Genomic DNA, 23,010 nt, shown 5'->3' with positions numbered 1-23,010 from the left:
TTAAATTAATTTTCAATAATTTAAAAGAAATTGCCTACACATTAGACAAATTTTCTTCAAAAACCCATTTTTTGTCAAAAATTCATACCAATGTGTACGTACACTGAGAGAAATCCGAAAAAGTTAAAATAACATTCCGGAAATGTTTATTTTACCCTGCAGTATTGATCCGAAATCTGTGTAAATATTATGCTTTTTAGGTGTATTAGGGGTTAAAGTTACACTTTTTAATGTTAATTTTACTCTTAAAAAAGTGTAAAATTAACATTAAAAATGTTAATATCGCTCCTTGGAAATTACAAGGGGCCAACTCAATCTGAGCCATTTTTCAGGAGACAGCATGAAAGATTCAACATTGTATAAATACTAATCTCAATTAAGTATGTTAATAAAAACAATTTAATTCTTTTCTATTTGTATGAGCATTATTATAAACATCGAAACATACATATTTTTACCTTTCAAAATATGTTTTTTTTATGAGTTAGCTCTTTGTCATTCTAAATTATGCGCAAATTTTGCTGAAATTAAAATGACACGGGATTTACTTGCTTGAGTTAGTCCCTTGTTTCACAAAAATTTGAACGATTAATCTATTTTGTGCCCCTTGACTTTAAACAAAACCGCGCAAGCAATCATAAAGAATAAAATTTTGAAAAACTTTTCTAATAACGAAATTTATTGACTCATATCATCTGAAATTTTATTAAATTCTCTGTATGAGTGCATTAAAACCTCAAAATAGCCAAAAAGTGAGTCAGCCCCTTGTAATTTCCAAGGAGCGATATATTTTTACACCTAAAAAGTGTTAAAGTTATGAGGAAAAAAATTAATCGCACCCCCGTTTTTTTCTCAGTGTAGGTAAATTTTCAGATGCAAGATTCTTGAAGCTCATTTTTGACAGAAATTTCTCATAATGTGTAGACTATACACCTTTATGCTCATTAGGAGACAATAGTCTTTCTTAAAAATGCGGCAAGAACTTTAACCGCAGAATCGATTAATCTTACAAATATTACAAAAAGGAGCGGTAAAAGTTTTCTCCGTAACTAAATAATTTTGATTTTTATTCTTCAATCGTCAATCTGCTATCTACAGTGCCCGCTCTCTAATCCGGATCGCCGTTCAGCAATGAAAATGAATTATCCTGTGATGTTTCTGCTTAATAAATGAAGTAAAATAGTATAGAATTCTCTAACTTATGTCTTTTTAAGCTTCTTTAAAACTTTTATTTTAATTCTAGAAAAAAAACTTGTATTATATTTTCGAGACGTTGAAAAAATTCAAAAAATTCGGATTACGAAGCGGACATCTGTCATATTGTCTCCCAATCATCCGGATAACGAAGCGGACACTGTATGCTCTTAATGTCATTGCAGTAGTGGGCCTTACAGGGGGTTCATAAAAGACCTCAAATCGCTATCTCGATCCATTTAGTCTCAATAAGTTAACCAATGCGTCATTGAAACTAGAGACCTCTGCGCGCTAGATTCCACTGATCCACTGAGGTCGCCACTTTGGGGCTGAAAGACATTTAAATGTGCAAATGCGGCAAAAACTATTTTGAACGGAACGACCTAGGTTAACGATGGCCAATAACTAATGGTCAAGGTGTTTCACCCTGGTTAAAAAAAAGCCTTTCTTTTAAATATCAAGTGTTTGATGCAATTTAGTAAAATTTAAAAGGCAAAATATCTGTGGATTTCCCCCCAAAAAAAAAGACACTAAGCACATGAACGAGTCATAAGTTCATTCAGCTATAACGTCACGCGTTATTCTAGTCAATAAAGTTTCTAGCTCTCGTTTTAACATGAGCTTTTATTGTTGTTTATTATCCGAAAGAATTTATTGTGCTTTTATTTGCATTCGGTAAATTATGTGAGCTTGCAGTTTTCTCTGTACATAATGTTTCACATTATTAGACGTAACTTTTGTCTATTTTTTTTTTAGAATAATAAATTGCATGAGTCAGAATTTTTTTTTTTTTTTGATAATTTTATTTTATTTTTTGTGTGTTTAAGTTGCTAAGTATGATATCTTTTGCGTGTTACATGTACATGATATCAATTAAATTAATGTGCCGTTGAGGTAAAGTGGAGAAATTTTCTTAAAAAAAATGCCATAAAGATTTGCAAAAGTGATTTGAAAAACTTTTCACTGCGCCAAATTAGTCAGAGCCACACGAAATAAGTTGAAAAATGTGTTAATACTAGTTTTTGGCGTTGACAGAAGGAATAAAAGTGAGGCAAAAAGTGGAATTTTCCTGTTTATATTAATTTGCTTAAATTGAGTTATAAATCAAATTATTAACTTGACACACGAATTCACACTCATGTCATTTGATATGGGGAGCTTTTTTTTGCGGTTGACTCTCGGGAAGCACGCAAAGAAACGTGATTCTCACCTTCTTCCTCCCACTTTTGATAAGTGGTATGAATTCCCAAACAAGGGCAATTAATCCTAAGTGAACTGGTCTCAACTAGATTTACCGCATGTGTGTACATGACATAACTATATTTGGGAAAGAATGACTTTATCAGTATTTTCTCAGCAATTTCTTTCCTCTGTTGGAGACAGTTTTTTTTCTGTACACCCTCTTGGACGATAACAAGAGCCAAACAAAATTAAATTATAGGACTTTCTTGATAAGTTGATGAAACAATTCATTGATACCAAATAAGCCATAAAAATGCTTTAGCCTACAAATTAACTTTTCATTCCTTTGCCTCAAGACAATTTTTTGGTTTCTATGTTAGATCGCTATCCTCATACACAATCTGATAAGGAAATGTGATTGGAAATTGCTCAATTGCTTGTTAAATGATGGTATTTACAATCAAACAATGGGACATTCAACAATTTCTCTGATTAGTTAGATTTCCAGCTATTGTAGTCTTTGTACGACAAACTTCTCGTGAATGTCTTAAAGCTTAGGCTATGTATCTAAATATAAATTGATCGCGGAGTACTTGAACTCACAATTTCAAGAGCTTTCCTAATATTCATCGTATTGACCCCTTTCTCATTGGTTTTCTTAAGTTTATCGAGGTTTTAGCGATTTAAACCAAAGCATCGCAGAAGTATCTCAAAATTGCAAAGCAATAGGGGAAGGTTTTCAGGCTTCGCACACATTGGCTCCTGGCTCCATTCAGTAATAACCTTTCGAAGAGACAAAGCCACTCCAAAGCCAAGCCAAACCTATTCGAAAATCTACCGGAAGCCTAAAGTGCAAGTTCATATGCCCGCCGCTATGGCGCTGATTGTTCTGCCATTTCGAATTTCGACATTCTTGACACATCAGTGTGAAGAATTTAAGAATGACAGAACGTTCGAATTATGCAATTTCATTGAAATGAATGTCTTTCATGGACATGCTCACTTTTGTGTAACTAATCGGTTTAAACGTTCACACTTCCAACGGGTTTTTGGTATGTTCTCTCTGATATACCTTTAAATCGGTAAAGAAAAAACCTCAATCGGAGAGAGCTCTCAAATCGGAGAGGTTATTACTGAACGAGAGGATTGAATCACTCCAAAGTTTGCCCAAAATAGCTTAGGAGTAATACAATTGATTACAATGGTACACATTTCCCGAAAGAATTTGGTCAGATCCCTTAACACTTTAAGGACGATTGGAACACCGGTGTCCCAAAAAGTAAATAATTTTTCCTGACTACCTAAAGTTATTTTTTTCTTATGTCTGTATATAATTGTAAAGTAGAACGTTGAAGGAATCTAGAATATTTTTTGCAAGTATCTGGCTATTTGCTGTGTAGTAAATACCCTATAAAAATTCTGACCTTACATGTAAGTACTATGTAGAGCATTCATTACAAGTGATGTGTTTTAAAGAAACATGTAGAGGTAAAATGTAAACATTACTTACATCATACATGTAAGTAATTACTTTTAAGTAATATGTAAGGTATTTGTAAGGAATACATGTAGTGACTTCATTGAAGTCATTACATGTAAGCAACATGTATTCCATACAAGTAATCATTTTGTAGCCAAAAAGTAGAAATGACTTCAATTTACGATTACATAGACCATACATGGACATTAAGTAGGGCATTCATACGAAGTGACTTCAAGAAGTCTAAACAAAATGAATAAGCGAAGGGTATACCTACATCTTGTAGACTATATTGTACTATTACATTTCTTGTAATGTGCAATTATGCTGTACTTGTATTGCTTTTGAATGCAATAAATAAAAAATACATTTGCTATAAACAATGTTTACATACCAGTTAATGTTCAATATAATATTCGTATGAACTAAAAACTGGAAAAAGGCCTAAGTAACAAATTCACATAAAATATGTATATCAAATTTAAAGACTATTACATTGTAAATCCATTTCGATGGCTGAGAACTGACCAATTTTGCAAAAGTTAAATTTTAAATGAAGACTCTCTCTCAATTGGGCATTTCGGGCAAAATGTTATACAAATTATCGAGAATTCAATAATTTTTTGTTCACCTCTAGAGCAAATTTACATACTCAAAAGGCTCATAATTATTAAAAATCTTACAAAAAAACACTCAATATAGAATCGATAAAACGGATAAAGTATCTTTGGATAGACTAAACACTAGATATCTTTTTGTAAGAAATATATTATGTAGTATGCATGGAATAAGAAATGCGTAAATGAAGGCAATTTGTATCGACTTCCTGAAACAACTTCATTTGTATATCATAGTTTTGTTTTACCTGTATTGACTATATAAGGTATAATGGGAAGTCGCTTTGTATTTTCTATACTAATACAATACTGGTAAGGGGTTATGACATATCTTTTTGGAAGGTGTACTATGTAGAGAATAAGTATTGCATACAGGAAGGTAATATGTAAGGACTATCTGAAACAACTTCATCTGTATGCCATAGTATAGTGTTTCTTGTATTGACTACGTAAGGTATAAACCTAAGCCATTTTACATGTTCTATACACAGACGTCACCATATTGTAGAACAATAGTATGATACTTGAAATGTATTTTCATTGTATGAATGTATTTTTAATCAATTTTTGAACTGTTAAAGTAAAAACAATACTATAGCTTTTCTTAGGAAAAAAGTTGTTACTTAGATTTCTTTTAAAGACTCTGTCGAACCTGCAGAACGTGCAACCATAACTATATTCATGCAAGTTTACTGCTTTAACGATTGATCCCTTGGCAGATCTGTTAAAGTAGTGTAAAATGGTTTTCATAAGCTTATTGCTTTGTATGACATATGTAAAGAAATAGAAAGGGTATCAAGAAATGGAATTTGGAAATCGTAAAATCATTAAAAACTGCTTACGTATGCCATACATTTCACTCATGAGACGCACCTTATGAGGAAACTTTGCGAAGTAGATCTCATATGGGAATTGGCTCAGTGGTTAAGGCAGTGGACTCGTATACGGAATATAGCAGGTTCGAATCTCATCAGCGGCAAGGTAAGGAAGAGTTTTTCTCCAACTAAAAATGTGTTAGATTGGTAGAGTTCTGTGCAATAATAGTAGAGAGGTGGGAGGTGGTTGGTGGGGTGGGTATTACCACTAAAAAAAGGACGAAAGTTGTCTTTTTATTTTTGTAATATTGACTTACACATTACAAGTATAGAATACATAAAACTTACAAGAATACCTTACGTAAGACTATCATGAGCTACACGTGAGCCTTACTTTATAACAAAGTAATGGTTAATTATGACCTATGTAAGGCATACTCATATGCCTTAATTAACTGAGATATAACTATACATTACATGTGTTCTATACATATGCCCTAGTGGTAAGGCATAAGTAAGGGGGACCATACTTATGCCATACCGGTATCCAATAGGTATATCTTACGTGAAGTCCTGACGGCTAGGAGTAAAATTAAGGGGTTTTGTTCGAAAAATTCCCTTTAATTATGGACTTCGTATTGTATACTAGTAATGCCTACAACCTCCTTACCAGTAGTGCTTACGACAGCTCAGAATTTTTATAGCGTATTTAAGCTCAAAAATGGCGAATTTTTAAATTCTCAAATTCATAATTGATTTTATTTATTTTTTATACATACTTACACTTTTTTATAAGCAAAACCCTTTTGGCAATAAAAACTACAATACTTATACGTAATATTTTTCATTACAGCGAAAAATATTATTCATTGGTATTCTCAGAAAAATCACTTAAATTTTTGGGCTATTTTTGTCCCTATCATTCATAGAAGCACAAAATACACCGAATCAGACTCTGTTGGACTTTCCAAGGCTAGATGTGAAACTTATCATTGAGTATGTTTCTCAGTTTAATTTTTATTGTTGATTTTCAGTTCGTAAAAAGTGTCTCGTCGTTAAAGGGTTAAATTACTATGGAAAAATTAAGTGTTCAAAGGCAGAGTGTGTGCGAAGCCTTTGAGTAATGAGTAATGCTTTTCATTGTGTAAATGTTTATCAAGAATTGACGGAAACACTAGACCTTTCTTGACTTTCGCAATTTTATTCTTTACGACGTTTCGAGGATGAATGTCCTCTTCATCAGGTATCGAATTTTGTTGGGAAAATCACGTACAGGCGGGAAATGGTTACACTTTTTTGGACTTGGATCACAGATTGCACTTTAAAGTTCACCATTCGACTGATCGACACAGAAATGTTTATGGCAATTCGGTGTGTGTCTCAGCTCATACGTTTCCATCTCCAGCACGTTAATGTATTTTAGTTCTAAATTGTGTAAAATTTTCACCTTGTCTGCATTAAAGGACTAACAGTTTGCGCCCATTTTGCTCCCAAAAACCTCATCATATCATGTATATTATGTAAATGAATAGAAATGAGAATAATTTAGCTTTTGATAACAATATAACTTCCATATGTTCCTTTCATCAAAAGGAGTACACATAATTGAGTTATACACGAAAGAGCCATCATCTTCGTTTTATGCTAAAAGGGGAGACTCCATTTCGTTAATCTCATTTTCTGTGTAGCATAGAATAAACTACACAAAGGATACTCCACCCTACCCCAACTTGACTCAAAAGGGCACAACTTTGTCCTTTTGCTTATAATATGTGAATGTAATATATTCTGTCAAGTTTTTGGTCATTTTCCAAACAAATTAGTTCATATTCTTCACTTAAAGCATTCATTATTCTAAAAGGGACTTTAATTTAAATTTTCTCCTTTTGTCAAAATACACAATAACCGTTTAATGACGCAATGTCGTTACTTTTACAATTTGTTTTCCAACCGAAATTATCTACAAATTCGTAAAAAGGCTAACAAATATAGCAAATAAATAGGCAATAAAATGAGGTGAACACATTGAGCAGTTGTCAAAAACGTAAATCTTATCACAAGGCACAAAAGTGAAAATAACAGACAGAGATATAATAATGATCTACAAAGGGCAATGATGTCATAAACTTATTCCATCTTAATGGCAGCACAGAGACATTTCTTCGCAAACAAATTCATTTTAGGGCAAATATAATTGTGTCATCATACCCCGAAGCTGCGATGAGAAACAAAACAAGTTATAACCAACATATCATCATTTAAACATTATACTAAAATTTAGCTATTTAGAAATATTATTTTCTTAATTGAATATCACGTGCTCCGCTAATATATCACGTAATTCTCATAATACTGGGATAGCCAAAGGTGTTGAAAACCATCAATAGTGATAAAAGAAACTCTGATAAATGTTGACACAAGATATGTCAAAAGTTAGAGTTTAATCAAATTATCTTCCACTTTAAACTCATTGATTGATTAGTCACCTCTCATTCAAAAAAAAACCTTGCCTAATGTGATGTTTACATAAAAATTTCCCAGAATAGTTTAGAACTCTAATTCTAAAATAAAAAAAATAAAGGTGTAAACTGGTTTAAACCAAATATTTCATGTCAAAATTAAAGAGTTCAATTATGTTATAGACTAATAAGTTCATATCATAGTTGAACTGGTCTCTACCTATTCTCCGATAAAAATCTTCAATTTTAAAGTGTCATATTTATTTAAGCCTTTAAATTGAAAGATGACAATTTTCAAAATATTGAAGCTGAAATAGAGATACCTAGCATACTTAAGTTTTCTTTGATTCTAAAACTGTCCTGGGTGAACTTTTGAACCTCTCAATTGGATAAGACGGATAAGAGAATAGAATAGATGGGTCCCGATCACAATCCCAAAAACGAAAATTTCAAAATGGCCAAAATTCCAAAAAAGGCCAAAATCCAGAATTCTTGAATATGTCACAGTTACTCCCAAGCTTGCACCTGTGATTGTTGGAGCCAAAGTGAAATTTTCTCTTTGGCCCATTCGGAATTTTGGATTTTCGGGATTTTGGTTTTCGGGGATGTGGCCCTTATACTGGCTTCACACCTAAGGCTTAGCCATATGGCTTAACTTCCTTAATTCCTTATCAGTCAAGAATTTTTTGGAAAATTTTGACTTAAGATTGGATTATTAAGTTTAAATGATCTATCACATTCTGAATACCAATAAAATTGGTTTCTATTTAGGATTTTGAGACCTTCCAGAACTGGGCTAAACCTCTAGTCTGAAGATCGCTTTACGGAATTTTGGCTTTTCGTAATCTTAGACCGTTGTAAAATTTGGCTTTTGGGATTTTGGCTTTTCGGGGTTTTGGCTTTCTGAATTTGGGTCTCTTGTAATTTTGGCTTTTCAGGATTTTGACCAATTTCAAAATTTTGGATTTTTGGTATTTTAGCCCATTTTAGATTTTGACTATACAGGATTTTTACGCATTCGGGATTATGCATTTTCGGGATTTTTGCCCGTTTGGGATTTTACCTACACAGGATATTAACCCATTATTTGGAGATTTTGCATTTTCGAAATTATACCTTTTTGGGGTCTTAATTTTTAGAGATGTGGCCTTTTGGGGATTTTGGCCTTTTGGGATTTTGACATATCGAGATTTTAGCCCATTCCGGATTTTGGCTTTTCGGTATTTTGACCCATTCCGAATTTAACCTCTTTAGAATTTTGTCTTAGGAGGTTTGATCTTTCAGGAATTTGGGCCCATTTCAGATTAAGGCTTTGCAACATTTTGACTCTTTCGGAATTTAGCTATTAAGGATTTAACAAATTAAGGACTTTGACTTTTCGAGATTTTGGCCCACTCCGGATTTTGGATTTTCGGGGTTTGAACCCATTCGAGATTTTGGGTTTTTAATATTTTTTTTGGCCCACTTGGGATTTTGACTGTACGGGATTTTTGATTTTACCCATTCGGGATTTTGATTCATTCGGAATAATCTTATTTTGGGTTTTGGCTTTACGGGTTTAGCCTTGTCGGGATTTTCGTTTCTTGAGGTTTTTGCTTCGGTGATTTTGATTTTGTGACTGCCTTTTCGGGATTTTGGAATAATTAAGATTTTGGCTTTTCAAGATCTTGAACCATTCGGGATTTTAGATATTAGGAATTTTGGCTTTTCGGAATCTTGCCCCATTGCATTCGGAAATTTGGTTTTTTGGGATTTTGAACAATTCGAGATTGCAACCCATTCGGGATCTAGATCCATTCGAAATTTCAACTCATTCGGGATTTCGACCCATTCGAGATTTTGTCTCTTCTGGATGCTTTTCGGGATTTTGGCGTTCGGAATTTGGAATTTGGAAGCATCGTTGGCTCTTAAAGCTCATAATAAAAAGTCTTTGATTTTATTTTGACATTAAATATTTTGAGATAAATCTTTAAGTTCTCCTGATCTTAGAATTGAGGGGTATATTACAAACCTTTCCTTAAATTTTCAGAATTGAAAATAGCCTTTTAATCAGCCTTCAAATTAAAATAGTAGGTGAGATTGTTAAGAATCTCACCTAATATGTTGCAGAAGCCTGGTAATCCTATTTTAGAATGGGTATTATCAAAATTCGATACGTTTTAAGTTAAAAACTCTATAAAATTTGATAATTTGACACATGATACGAATAACGTTTTAAAAAAAATCATTTTAGAAAGTAAAACTTTCAAAATTCATCTCAGAATTGAAAGATATTATTATTTAACAGTGAAATAACTGTTATATTGCCGTATACTTAAAGTTAATTTTGTATGTAATACCTTTATTAAGTGGTTACACAGATTTCGAAAACCTAAAAAAAATCATTAACTTTATTTTTAATAGGCAAAAACTTGTGTAGCCGATAAAATTCTCTATTTTGGACAGTAAAAAACTCAAAATTTATCAAAAATTACTTCAAACAATATCAGAATTGTTCAAAATTCCTTAACTTCGGGTTGCCACCAGTATATCACTATTTTCATGAACTACAAATTTATTAATTTAATATTAAAACACTAATATTTACTGCCTAATCTGCTAAAGCATATAAATCAACATTCTAATGCATTATTTCCTAAAATTTTAATTTAACTAACTTTAGAAATTATAGATTCATCTAATAGGACTTGATATTCAAAAAATACAATTTTTGAAAGTGCAAAAAGCAATTAATCCCTCACTGAGAGAAATCCGAAAAAGTTAAAATAACATTATGAAAATGATTATTTTACCCTGCAGTATTGATCCGAAATCGGTGTAAATATTATGCTTTTTAGGTGTATTAAGGGGTTAAAGTTACCCTTTTTCATGTTAATTTTACCCTTAAAAATGTGTAAAATTAACATTAAAAAATGTTGATATATTTTTACACCTAAAAAGTGTGAAAGTTATGAGGGAAAAAAGTTAATCGCATCCCCGTTTTTTTCTCAGTGCTGTAATGTGAGATATTGGCTGTCCTATGATTATTCAATATAAATCAATTATTTACAAATATTAAAACTATCTCTTTCAGCCTAATTAGCAATTTCACACCTTTGTGTAGGCATTTAAATATTTATTTACATAAATTCAAAGAAGCATAATGAATAAACAGTCTTATTTCATTTAATTTAAACAGAAAAATAAATTGAACTGATTTTATATAATTCCGTAAAAAATATATGTTCAATATAATTTATTTAAATTGCTTGATTAAAAATTTATTTGGACAAATTCAGGAACAACCTATTTTTAATAAATAATTAAAAACATTTCTGAATTCACTTCAAAAAATTAAACAAATAATTAGTTTCGTTAATTAATTCAATATTTTCTGAACTTTTATTAAAAAGTAATAAATTATGTTGTAAATTGATGTTTTTGCTTATTTCAGAAAACAGATTTTTAAATAAATGTTCAATAAAAAAACAGAATGTTTAATTTTTGCAATATTTCAGCTCTCACTGTTTTTTTTCTCTTTTTTTATTAATTTAACAATCTGGTTTTTTTGTGTATAATATCGATGACGGAGCAAATATTTTATATTTAACTTTCAAACAATATAAAATAAAACATTTTAATAGAAATTTAGAGCTCAAAGTCATCTCAAAATAATCATTACTTTACTAATTACTACAAAATTAGGAGTTCAGAACCTTAAAAACCTAACGCAGAACTAATGACAAAACCTAAAAAAAAACCTATCAAACCTTAACCGGTTGTTATCAGTTGCGTATCGATTATTTCATTTTCAAATACGAATTTAATCTTTTATCTCTGTATAAATTCTGGGGTTATTATCGCAACATGTAATCTGGTTCAGGTTGGTTTTGAACCGAAAGCAAAGAATGATAGCTGAAAAGGGTAAACGTTTGAAAAATTTTTGAAGCTGTGACACAGGTTCATAAAATTGGTCTTAAAAATTTTAAATTTATTCGATTCAAAGCTTCTCAAGCTTGAACGAAAACAAAACCCTTCACTTTTTGAAGACAAAGAAACTTTAGATACTCGTAGCTACATTACTAAAACTCAGGGAAATACAGGAAACTCAGAATTATGGAGACAATCCTTCCTAAACCGCCTCATGAAAGGTGTTAAATCTCAATTGAAAATATAAAAGAAATTGGCCATTTGCCAAAAGTTTCACGTTTCTTGCGCAGATTTTCTTCAATGCTTAGAGAACACATATCTTGAAGCATCGTTGTTGTTTAAGGTGCTTTTAGAATTTACCAGGAAAATTAAATGACAAATTGGTATTCTTGATCTTGTTCCAATGGCCTATTTTATGTCAAATTTTGACACAATTTATCATATTTTCAATATTTTCGAACCAATGACCTTATCAAAAATTCGTCCGCTCTGCAATCAACCGGAAAAACTCATCGCTTGAGTATTTATAAAGATTTTATTTGTGCATAAACTTGATATAATTGAAGGCCAAGTTAATAATTTTGTATCAATGGAACTTATTCATCGTTTGCCAAGAACTTGCACAACCAATACACGGCAAATACCAGCTAATTATATTGCTTTATAACAACAGTTCCTGGTACCCTTATTACGCACATTACCATATTCATATTTACTTCAATTCTTTTTTTATATTCGAATATGTCACAGACCTATTGAGCCCAAACAGAAGTAGATTTTGATTGTCCAATAGTGTCTTGGGTAAAAGGTAAATGGAACTCTATTTGCACAAAAAGTCGTTGGTGTTCGAAGAATTTAAATTCAATTTCGAATTTTCATACTAAATTTTCGAACAAGGTGGGGAAAATTTATCAAATATCACACTAAAAAGCTAGCAAAAGAGTTACTCAGTGATTATGAAGCGATTAAATACTGGGGTAAGAACAGTAAACGTCGTTGTTCTGTTTTTTCCCCACAACAATGTGAAGACCGTCACATTTTGACACTAAAGTACTTCGAAATTCGAATAGGATGTAACTACCGCCACCTTGCGAAAGTATTAAGATGTAAGAAAGTCTCTTTTTTGGATCTTCAAATAGATTTTCGAATTTTTCAAGATCTACTTCTGAACGGAAAGATTAGAGACCTTTCCAACATATTGCTAAGTTTAAAAATGTATGAAAACGTCTTCGAAAAAAAAGTTTTTAGAGTTTTTTTGGAAAAAATGTCTGACTTTTCAAAGAGTTACAGAAGGATAATTGTCAAAACGTTTCAATTTGACATGCTTAAAAAGCACTTCGTGGCCCTGAGAATTAAGGAGTTACGTGGGGTCATGAGAAGCAAAATCTCAGAAGTATTACACAATTTATAGTGGTTCAAAAAAGAACTTGTTGCACAAGTTTTAAGTGCCACTTCAAAAGTAATCTCTTAAAAATTCAATCCTTTTGAGAATATTATCTATAAGACTGTTTAGCAACAAATTGAAAGTCCACTTGTTTCAATCAGTAATTGCCATATAGAATATTTCGTCACTTAGATCAGCAATTGTCGTAACTTCCTTATCACCTCATTAGTACTTCTTCTAACAATACGGAAATACACATTATACAAGAACTTCTGATGAGATGATTTATAAGTTACGACAATTGTTGATCTACTGACGATTTGTGAAAGTGGAAACATCAAATCTTTCTGCTACACAATTCTATAAGGACCTAGACTGGATTAGATATATGAAAGACAAGATTTCCAAAGACAAAGTTTCCAAAAAATAAAAATCACCGAAGACAAAGATTCCAAAGAAAAACTGGGAAAAACAAAAGTGTAAAAAACAAAACGGAAAAAACGAAGATTCCGCAAACCTTTGTCACTTCAAAAGGCTATTACAGAACGGAGCCATTAGACCCTATAACGGTCTTCAGACTGGAGGTTTAGTCCAGTTCCTGAAGGTCTCAAAATCCTAAATAGCAATCAATTTCATTTGAATTTCAGAATATAATTCATCATTTGCCCTTAATAATTCAATCTTACGTCCTAATTTTCCAAAACTTTAATACCGTTAAGAAATTAAATTAATTAAATACGTATAAGCCTTAGGTCTGAAGCTTGCATAATGCCCTAGATAGACTTACGGCTTAACATAATTATAATAAAAACAATGATTAAACTATATTCCCATCAGCTTCCCACCATATAAACCGTTTCTCGGCATAAGCCGTAAATGTGTCTAAGGCATACGTCCATATCTCAAACCGTTTGGCCTCTAGGTCTTGTAATGGTTAGACAGCCAGAGTATTTTTTCAAAAATCGGTTTATTGCATATACTGACTTCTTTCCGAAGTCAAAGCTATAAAACATAATTCACCTGAACTTAATACATAATCATTATCTGTGATTTTTTCTAAAAATAGAATAGATTGTGCAATGCAATGGGCCAAGATTAGCTTCTATCTACTTTGTTTGTTATCGATAACTTCCTAATCCTTTTTATATGATAAGGAAAAATCATGGAAAAACCTGTGATACTCTCAATTTGTTCAAAAGTAATTAAATTGCAAAAGATATCGATGACTTAGCGCCATGAGTGTTATTGCAAAAGACCAATTTGCACTTCTTGAGTGCGTTTGTCCAAGCAGGAACTGTGATAAATCTTATATAATAGATTTTCTGTAGAAATTTCTCAATTTTTCCGCATCAATGACTCATTTATGCTGCGTTAATGGGTACAAATTGTACAAAATTTAAATTGGTATTAAATTTAATCTTGCACAAAAAAAAATAAAGAAATATTCCCTCCGTGTATTCTTCATTATACGGGACACGTTCCATTGAGACCGTGTAAACAACTTTTTGAATTATTACAAACTTTTCACAGTTTAATTTAGGTTGTTCCCAGCATACAGAAAATATAACTATGTGGAAAAAACCACGGATATTTTATTAATAGACCTAATGTTGATGAAAAATTGTTCTCTTGTCCATTTTCTCATTTTATTAATTAGTGAGAGAGGTTCGTAAGCGATTGAAGGATAAAGAATGGGTGAAAAAAGGTTAAGGGAAAGTGTCCATGCTTCGCACGATCCCAAGCTTCGTAATGACTAAATTTTACCTATGTTTCTGAATAAATGTGAAAAGTATCCAGGTTTTAAGATGTATTGCAGAGTCACATTTATTGATAAATATGAGAAAAATTAGTCATTATGAAGCTTGGGATCGTACGAAGCATGGGCACTATCCCCTATATATAAATTTTGGACTCACCTGGAGGTCTTTCACGCAGAAGACGTCCCGTTGCCGCCTCCTCATCCACCCTCTGCTGAGGGGGTTCAGCCTTTGTCACCTTAAACCTTTCCGGCATTTTGCACAGGCACTTCCTTTCCCGTTTCCCTCGTAGCACAACACAACACAATATCTACTTTATTTCACTTTCTTTTTTTGGCAAATGTATTAGACTTTTCCAAATTGAACTTTCACAGATTAAAAATTTATCACTTTTGTCTCTGACACAGAAAATTGCTGGTCGCTACAAAATCTCCTTAACTTCTTTCTGTTTTATATCTTCCACTGATGGAGTAGACAACACAAAAAACACTTTAAAAATTTAAACCACATCAACCATAAAACTGCTTTTTTGTCCTCGTAAACAATGAAAGTTCTAATGTTTCACTTAGAGAGAATTGTCTTCTTTGCTCGTGCAACTTTAAAGGAAAAAAATTAATTAAATTAGTGGAGTAATATTATGAATAGTCAACAAAATACAATGTTATTCTTGTGTCCACAAAAAAACTATAAATAAAACAGTCTCTTCTACAATAATTGGGATTATGAGAGAAAATGATGGTATAAAATATATATGGGATATAAAGTAAATACCACGGTATTATTGTTTGTACAAAAGTGACGCTGTGACTCTTGGGAGAGCCTCCATCTAATTGATTGAATTGTATTTAAGTAGTATGTAAGCATACATAATAATAAAGCTTCTCTCTCTCACACTGGGCATTTAATTGATCTGCACGCAAACGCGTCACAGACTTACTTAATTGAATCAGCCGGATCGTTGGTATTTCTCCGTCACTTTTGTACATAAAACATATTTTCCGTAGTACTACAGTGGCAGACGGAAAAACGGAAACTTTGTAAATCTCTGCTTTATTAGAGTCTTTTTCACTTACTTGGCCGAAATTTAGCCCAAAAACAATTCTAAAAATTGAGAACTTAAAATTGAGAACAGTTTTCAGCGCCACCAAGTGAATAAACATTGCTCTCACAGTGATGAAAAGATTAGCTCTGCTTTATACGTTTGCGGTTAACAATCTGTGTTTATGAGCAGATTAAATTCCAACATTTGAATTTCTTAATGGGTCATTTCCATTGAGAAATTTCTCAACAAATTTGTTAGAAAATTTTCAACTCCATCTGAAAAAAAAGGGTTCTTTTATGAGAAAAAGTTCAATCTGGTTGAACTTTTTCGCATAAAAGCTTACAAATAAAAATTGGGAACAGTTTTCCAGACTGTTCCTATGGATAACAGCGCTATCCATTAAGTTTTCTTCTGATACTTGCATGCCAATTAGTTGTCAACTGAGCGAATTTCTATAAAAAACCTTGTTTTCATTTTTCAATAAAGGGGTTTTTAGAATAAATTCAAGTAAATTTGGGTTCTTTGAAGGTGAAAATAGTTCATGCAGTGAGAAAATATCCCTGTATTGGAGATACGGTATGCTCAGAACTCTGATTTACGGTAAAGGCGGACAAAGTGTTAGAAGTGCGTCAAAAAACAGAAACGTTGCTGTTTTAAAGTGGTACAGTAGATTCTCGCTCAATCGGCTCTTTTTCAATCGGGCGAAAAATTTTGTTGAAAATTTTCACGTTTAATTAAGGGCCTAATTTGCTCAAATTCGCTGTAGTTCTTCCTATTTTATCGTGATTCTTTATAATTGAGCGCTTTTTGTGGAACTTACAAAGGCTTCAACGCCCAAATCTATCGATAAACTATCGTCTACTGTAATGGTTTCAATTACGTACCAATGGAACAATGGTTTGCGTACCAATGGAATAAAGATATCCTTTAGCAGTGATTTCATGAAGGTTTCGGTTGTTTTTATGCATTTTTACCCAGAACCCAAATCAAAACAAATAAATGTCAACGAGATGTTCGTATTCAAAACTGGGCTTTTTTGCGAGCTTTCATGCAAATTTAGAATTACAAAAATCTGAAAATTTTCCCAATGGAAATAGCCCATTATGGGACATTTTCTCACTGCACGCACTATTTTCACCTTCAAAGAACCCAAATTTACTTGGATTTCATCTAAACACCTTCACTGTGAAATTAAAACAAGATTTTTTTATGGAAAATCGCTCAGCTGACAACTTGTTGGCATGCAAGTATCAGAAGAAAACTCAATGGATGGCACTGTTCCCCATGGGAACAGTCTGGAAAACTGTTTCCAATTTTTATTTTTAAGCTTTTATGCGAAAAAGTTTAACCAAATTGAAATTTTTCTTATAAAAGCACCCTTTTTTCATATTGAGTTGAAAATTTTCTGAGAACTCTGTTGAAAAATTTCTCAATGGAAATAAAAAATAACTTAGCTTAATTGCAAGCTAACTTTTGTGTTACACTGAGCTTTCTGATATTCGCGTGATTGAGACGGAAAATGACAGATAAAAGCCCATATACCCCAGATGGGCATTCTTTGACTTTCTCTTGTATTTGACAGCTGTCATCCAAATATCAGAGAGCTCTATGCAAATTCAAATATTTTTTGACTATATGGGCCCGAGTGAGTCCGACAGCTTAAACGTAAAATAGAAAAAGAAGAAGTAAGTTCAAATAGAATGGAGTCATCACTTATGAACGTTATAGACTTATGGACATCGTGCAAAAAACTTAAGTTCTCACCTAAAACATATTAAGAAAAATCATATTCCCCAAATGACGCTGGTAACTGATCGCAATGTTTAGTTCTCAATCCTTGAGTATTAAAACATGCTCATTTGGAAGGAGTTAACGATTTTTACACAAACTTTCAAACAAATATTTGTCAATCTGAATAGACCGTTGTGTTTTTCTTTTCGAAATACAAAAATTTGGTTAACCGTGAAAATATCATAATATCAAAATAATCTAAGAACTTTGTTATTTTCCTAAAAAAACACTTAAATTTAGAATTAATAAGGGAAGACTTTCAGGCTTCGCACACACTCTTTCTTGGAGCACTTCATATTTTTCCCATATTAGCAGAAAAGCTTAAAAATAAATTTTGGGAACAGTTTTGATAACGCCTATTTACAGCTATTTGCTATATAGTAAATTTTTAAGTTCAAAAATGGCGAATTTTTAAATTGTAATATTGAAAATTAATTTTAATTATTTTTTATATTTCCAATTTTTTTAAGCAAAACCGTTTTAGAACAACAAACTACAATACTCAAACATAATATTTTTCTTTAGAATGAAAATGATCTACCATTGGTATTGTCAGAAAAATTACTTAAATTTTTGAGCCATTTTTGTCCCTATCGTTCATAGAGGCAAAAAATACACCAAATCAGAGTTTGTTGGCTTTTCGAAGGTTAGATGTAAAACGTTTTACAAGTTTTGTTTATTGGTTTCATTTTTATTGCTGATTTTCGGTCAGCGAAAACTGTCTCGTCGCTAAAGGGTTAAATCAAGTTCAAGAGTACCTAATATATCCGAGTATCTACTGCTCCATTGAATAAACAATAATACATTTGTCTTGTAAATAAGTTTCAATAAAAAACTCCTTTGAATTTATGTCATATATTTAAATGTAGCCATTAAGAGCAAAGTTTGTTGATTCAGTCAAAAATATTGCATTAAATTAAAAATAAACAGACTTTTCATATGGGAGTACGCAAGAAAATTAGGAGGGGAGACCGGGGCAGAATTAGTCAGAGGTAGAATTAGACTGTAGGGTGCTTTTTTTTGTTTTCCTTGAAGGGAACATTGAGCAAATTGCTACTTAAGTCTGATTCATACATTTTTTTTTACAAATCATAGACAAAAAAACCTTCATTTGCTAGCCAATTCTGCCCGGATCTCCCCTACCGAATTTCACGGACTTTCACTAAAATGTCAAACACTTATTGAAAAAGCTGAGTTCATTGTACGTTTTGCATTGGACAAATTATCTTTCATTTACAAAACAGAGATTGAGTTATGCCCAAATCACAATAGCTTTTGTTTTGTAAACATGTTTTTGACTTTCCTATAAGAGTTAGTTATCTATCTCACTCACTCTCATAAGAAACTTTGAAAAGATGTTTACAAACAAAAGTTATTGTGCGCTGGGCATTAAAACGTTTAAAAACGTATTTTAGAGTAAAAGCGCCCCTAACATCAGTCTTATAAAACTTGCATTTTAAATAGTGATCCACTGAAATATTAAGCTTAATTCTTTGTAAAGAATAATAAATTAGATAATTAACAATAAAACTTATTATTATTCGTAAATTCACGTTACAAAGCTTAAAATATGAATCCTTCTATGGTATGCAAAAATTTTATATTCATTTTGATAGCCACTGTATAGAATTATTTCCAAGTGCATTCCTTACATTTCATTAAAAAAATATTCCTTGTCCACAGGATGTTGTAAAAAGTCTAAAGAATATATATACTTTATGTCACACTCCACCTAACAATAGAAAAATCTGCAGCACCTCACAGAATTTGTATACAATCTTCACTTGAAAACATACAAAATTGTCTGGTAAAATTCCTCTCACTCTAGAATAGCATGTAACATAGAATTTTCCTTTTGCACTTTTGCAATGTGGTATGTCTTTAAATATAGAATCCCACCCACTTTGGGGCACTCGCAAAAGGGGGGAGACCTTGAATGTTATTAAAGTGGGAGACACATTAAATAAGTTTGCAATCGATATTTAGGTATGATGGTAAAAAGTTCTCTATATATATTTTTTTCCTTGTGGTAAAACTTTGAGATTGCCGGAAAATGCCAAAGGAAGTGTCACAAATAGTCACTGATTTGCTCTACCGACTTTCCCAAGGGATGGTTCCACCCAGAGAGAAAAAAAACACACACACAGAACTTTAGCTTTTTGTGTTGATTTGCACGTTTTTCCCCTTAAACCCAGCACAAGAAGTGAAAGAAGCACTTAGAGACGCAATATTTAGCCGCAATCGCGCGTTCTTAACAAGAGGATAAAAGCGTCCGACTGCCCGAGAAACTTCCAATGAAGTGTGCGTCGGTGGTGGCCAGTTTGAGAAATTCGTTTTTGCCAGAGACGACGTTATGTACATCCAGAGAGTCAACATATACAGCTCGGACAACGATAAGATATTAACAGTGTGTCGTATTAGTCTACGAGATAGAGTAGGAAAAATACTCTTTAACTGTCATATCACAAATTGATTTTCACACTCATGATTGGATAGCACACCCAAATCGCAGTTGGATAGATTAACTTATCGTTCTGCACTGACATTATTGACATGGTGCGGGAGTTTCAATACAAAAAAAAAATTATAGACAGAGGTTAGGAATATAGCAAAGTGCTCTTTCTGCCTTATCTCATTTCTGGCAATATCTTTATAACATCACACACCATTGAAATATTTTAAAAATGCAGGTTTTTGAATGGGTAAATTGACAAAAAGCTCGCTCTATGAAGCAAGTGTTCCTGACTCCAATCCCCTTTGGATCACTTACAAAAATGGGGCAAAATGTGACAAAGGGATATTTTATCATTTTAAATTTTCCGCTACAAAATTTTAGTTAAAGTTCATGTGCTTTCCGATACATTTTCCTGGTACTATGAAAATTTTCAAAAATTCTAAAAAAAAACGTAAAGAAACATGGGGTAATTTGTAACATTTTTATTATTTTTATTGGGCTCTGTTATATGGAATAAATATTCACTTAACGGGTTTCAGTCAAAATCGGAAAACCAAGATCTTGAACGCCAAAATCCCTACTGTCAAAATCCCAAAAACCAAAATGCCGAACGACAAAATTTCGAAAGCGGCAATCCCGAAAATCAAAATTCCAAAAATCCAAAATACTGAAAATCACTAATTCCGAACGTCAAAATACCGACTGTCAAAATCTCGAAAGCCAAATTCTCGCATGGATCAAAATCCCGAAAGCCGAAATCCCGAAAGTCGATATCCCAAAAGCCGAAATTCCGAAAATATAAAATTACGAACACTGATCCGAAAAAGTTAAAATAACATTCCGGAAATGTTAATTTTACTCTGCATTATTGCTCCGAAATTGGTACAAATATTATGCTTTTTAGGTGTATTATGGGTTAAAGTTACCCTTTTTCATGTCAATTTTACACTGAAAAAGGTGTAAAATTAACATTAAAAAATATTGATATATTTTCACACCTAAAAAGTGTTAAAGTTACGAGGAAAAAAAGTTAATCGCACCCTTTTTTTTTAGTGAATGGGCGAAAATTTCCTTTTGCTTCCAACGATCACAGGTGCAATCATGGAAGTAACTCTGACGCTTTTAAGAATTCGGGATTTCAGCTTTAAGGATTTTGGTGTTTTTGGGATCTTAACGTTTTGGATTTTGGCCATTTCGAGATTTTGGCGTTCGAGATTTTGACTTTCATCATTTTGACCTGGACCCATCTATTCTAATCTGGCATCACATCAAGCCGTCATCACCGTCAAAATTCTGTTACTCCAAAATCCCGTTTTTTTTTTAAGTGTTATAGGTACTTCCACGATTGCACCAGCGCTTAATAAAGGCAAAGGGAAATTTTCCGTGTATTCGTATAAACTCGTTTTTTTTTAGAGGATTTTGACGATTCGGAAATTTGGTTTTCGGCTTTTTGGCTTTTCAGGATTTTGGTTTTCGGAATTTACGACCCATTCTGGATATTGTCTCTTCGTGATTTTGGCTTTTCGTGATTTTGACATTCAGAATTTTGACAGGAAAATTCAATGCACTTGTATGGAATAGAAAAAGCAAAAAAAGCGAACTGGAAATATTTGAACTAAGTAAATGTCACTTCTGTTATATTTTACCATTCGGAAGTTTTTTCATAAAAGATATAATATTTTGAAGGTACAATTTCAACAACAACAAAATTTGAAATGGGCAAAACATTCTAAAACGTTCTAATGGTTCTAATTGTTTACAAAGAGTAAATGTTCAAAATATGTATTACAAACTTAATTTTCGGTCAGGAACCTATGATGTTAGGTAAAGAAAAATCGAAATTTTATCAGTGAAACTTAATCAGCAAAGAATAAAATTTCACAAAAATATAATAAAAAATTAAATCCTAAAATTAGAAAAACACTTTTTTTCAACAATTTTAAAGATTTGGTTTCCTAAATGATTAATTTTAATACTGTTATTGATAAAATTGTATATTTTCCTATTAGGTGAGATTCTTAACAATCTCACCTACTATAATCCTAACAAAATTTCATGTCGTCCGATCGACCTCAAACTTGGCCAAAATGTGTTTCAGCACTTCCTGATCACGAATATATATGTGGCTATTTTACGTTCCCGGCCGGCCGGCCGGCCGGCCGCTCTTTGGAGCTTAATAGCTCCTAAACTAAAAAAGATATTGACTTGCGGTTTTCGGCAAAGGTTATATATCGGGTGAAAATTGCAACTTGGTGTATTGACCCCCCACCCCCCACCCCTCCTTCCGCCATTTTGAAGACCCCCCTTTTTTTGTTTTCTCAATAGCTTCGCCCCTATGGTATCGACCGGGCTCAAATTTTAGTATGTTATAGCTGGGCCTTAGAGCTTTCCATCAATACCAAACTTAAGGTCCCCTGACCCCCCTGACCCGAGCTATAAGGGTCCAAAAAAATTTTCTTAAAATGGCCATAACTCCGGTTCTAATTGTTAGAATTTAAAAAATGGGGGCTTTTTGGAAAGCTCTCGTGAAATGCCACTTCCTCTTCTAACATCGCAAGTTCATAAAACCACCGCTAGGGGCGCTATTATTAAAAAGAAAATTTTTAAATCTTAAAAGTTAAATAACTCAAAAATTCCTTATGCAATCGGGCTGAAATTTTAGTATGTTGTAGCCGTTGATTATACCTATCAAACAAAAAAAAACCTTAAGTCGATCCATAACCCCTGACCCGAGCTATAAGGGGTCAAAGTTCGAACATTGACCGGCCTCTATCTCCGGTTCTAATTATCATAGCGACATAAATTTTACCTTTTTGGTTTCGTCTCGATGAGCACTTTCAGATGGAAGTTCAAAAAGTCACCACAGGTGGCGCTGCGATAGCGTCAAAATTCATCGAAATTCAAAGACATTTTTCTCAAAAACGG

At 32.5% G+C, this 23,010-nt stretch overlaps 1 protein-coding gene across 4 annotated transcripts in view; it reads right to left on the bottom strand.

The window, feature by feature from the left end:
- Positions 1-23,010, bottom strand: part of LOC129802080 (solute carrier family 12 member 4) — a 215,325-nt gene that overhangs the window by 180,322 nt on the left and 11,993 nt on the right. For 2 of the 4 annotated variants that reach the window (XM_055847642.1, XM_055847646.1), the window contains exons 1-2: positions 19,283-19,935; positions 14,957-15,393 (exon numbers count right to left, since the gene is read on the bottom strand). In XM_055847642.1, coding sequence (XP_055703617.1) covers positions 14,957-15,053 — 97 coding nt within the window. In that variant the 5' untranslated portion in view covers positions 15,054-15,393; positions 19,283-19,935. Of the gene's footprint in view, positions 1-14,956; positions 15,394-19,282; positions 19,936-23,010 lie in introns of those variants that run through there. The other 2 variants (XM_055847641.1, XM_055847645.1) reach the window with 1 other exon arrangement.

The sequence above is a fragment of the Phlebotomus papatasi genome, chromosome 2 (genome assembly GCF_024763615.1).
Source record: "Phlebotomus papatasi isolate M1 chromosome 2, Ppap_2.1, whole genome shotgun sequence".
Taxonomy (NCBI): Eukaryota; Metazoa; Arthropoda; class Insecta; order Diptera; family Psychodidae; genus Phlebotomus; species Phlebotomus papatasi.
The sequence above is the reverse complement of the archived record's forward strand: the minus strand, read 5'-3'. Positions and strand labels throughout refer to the sequence as shown.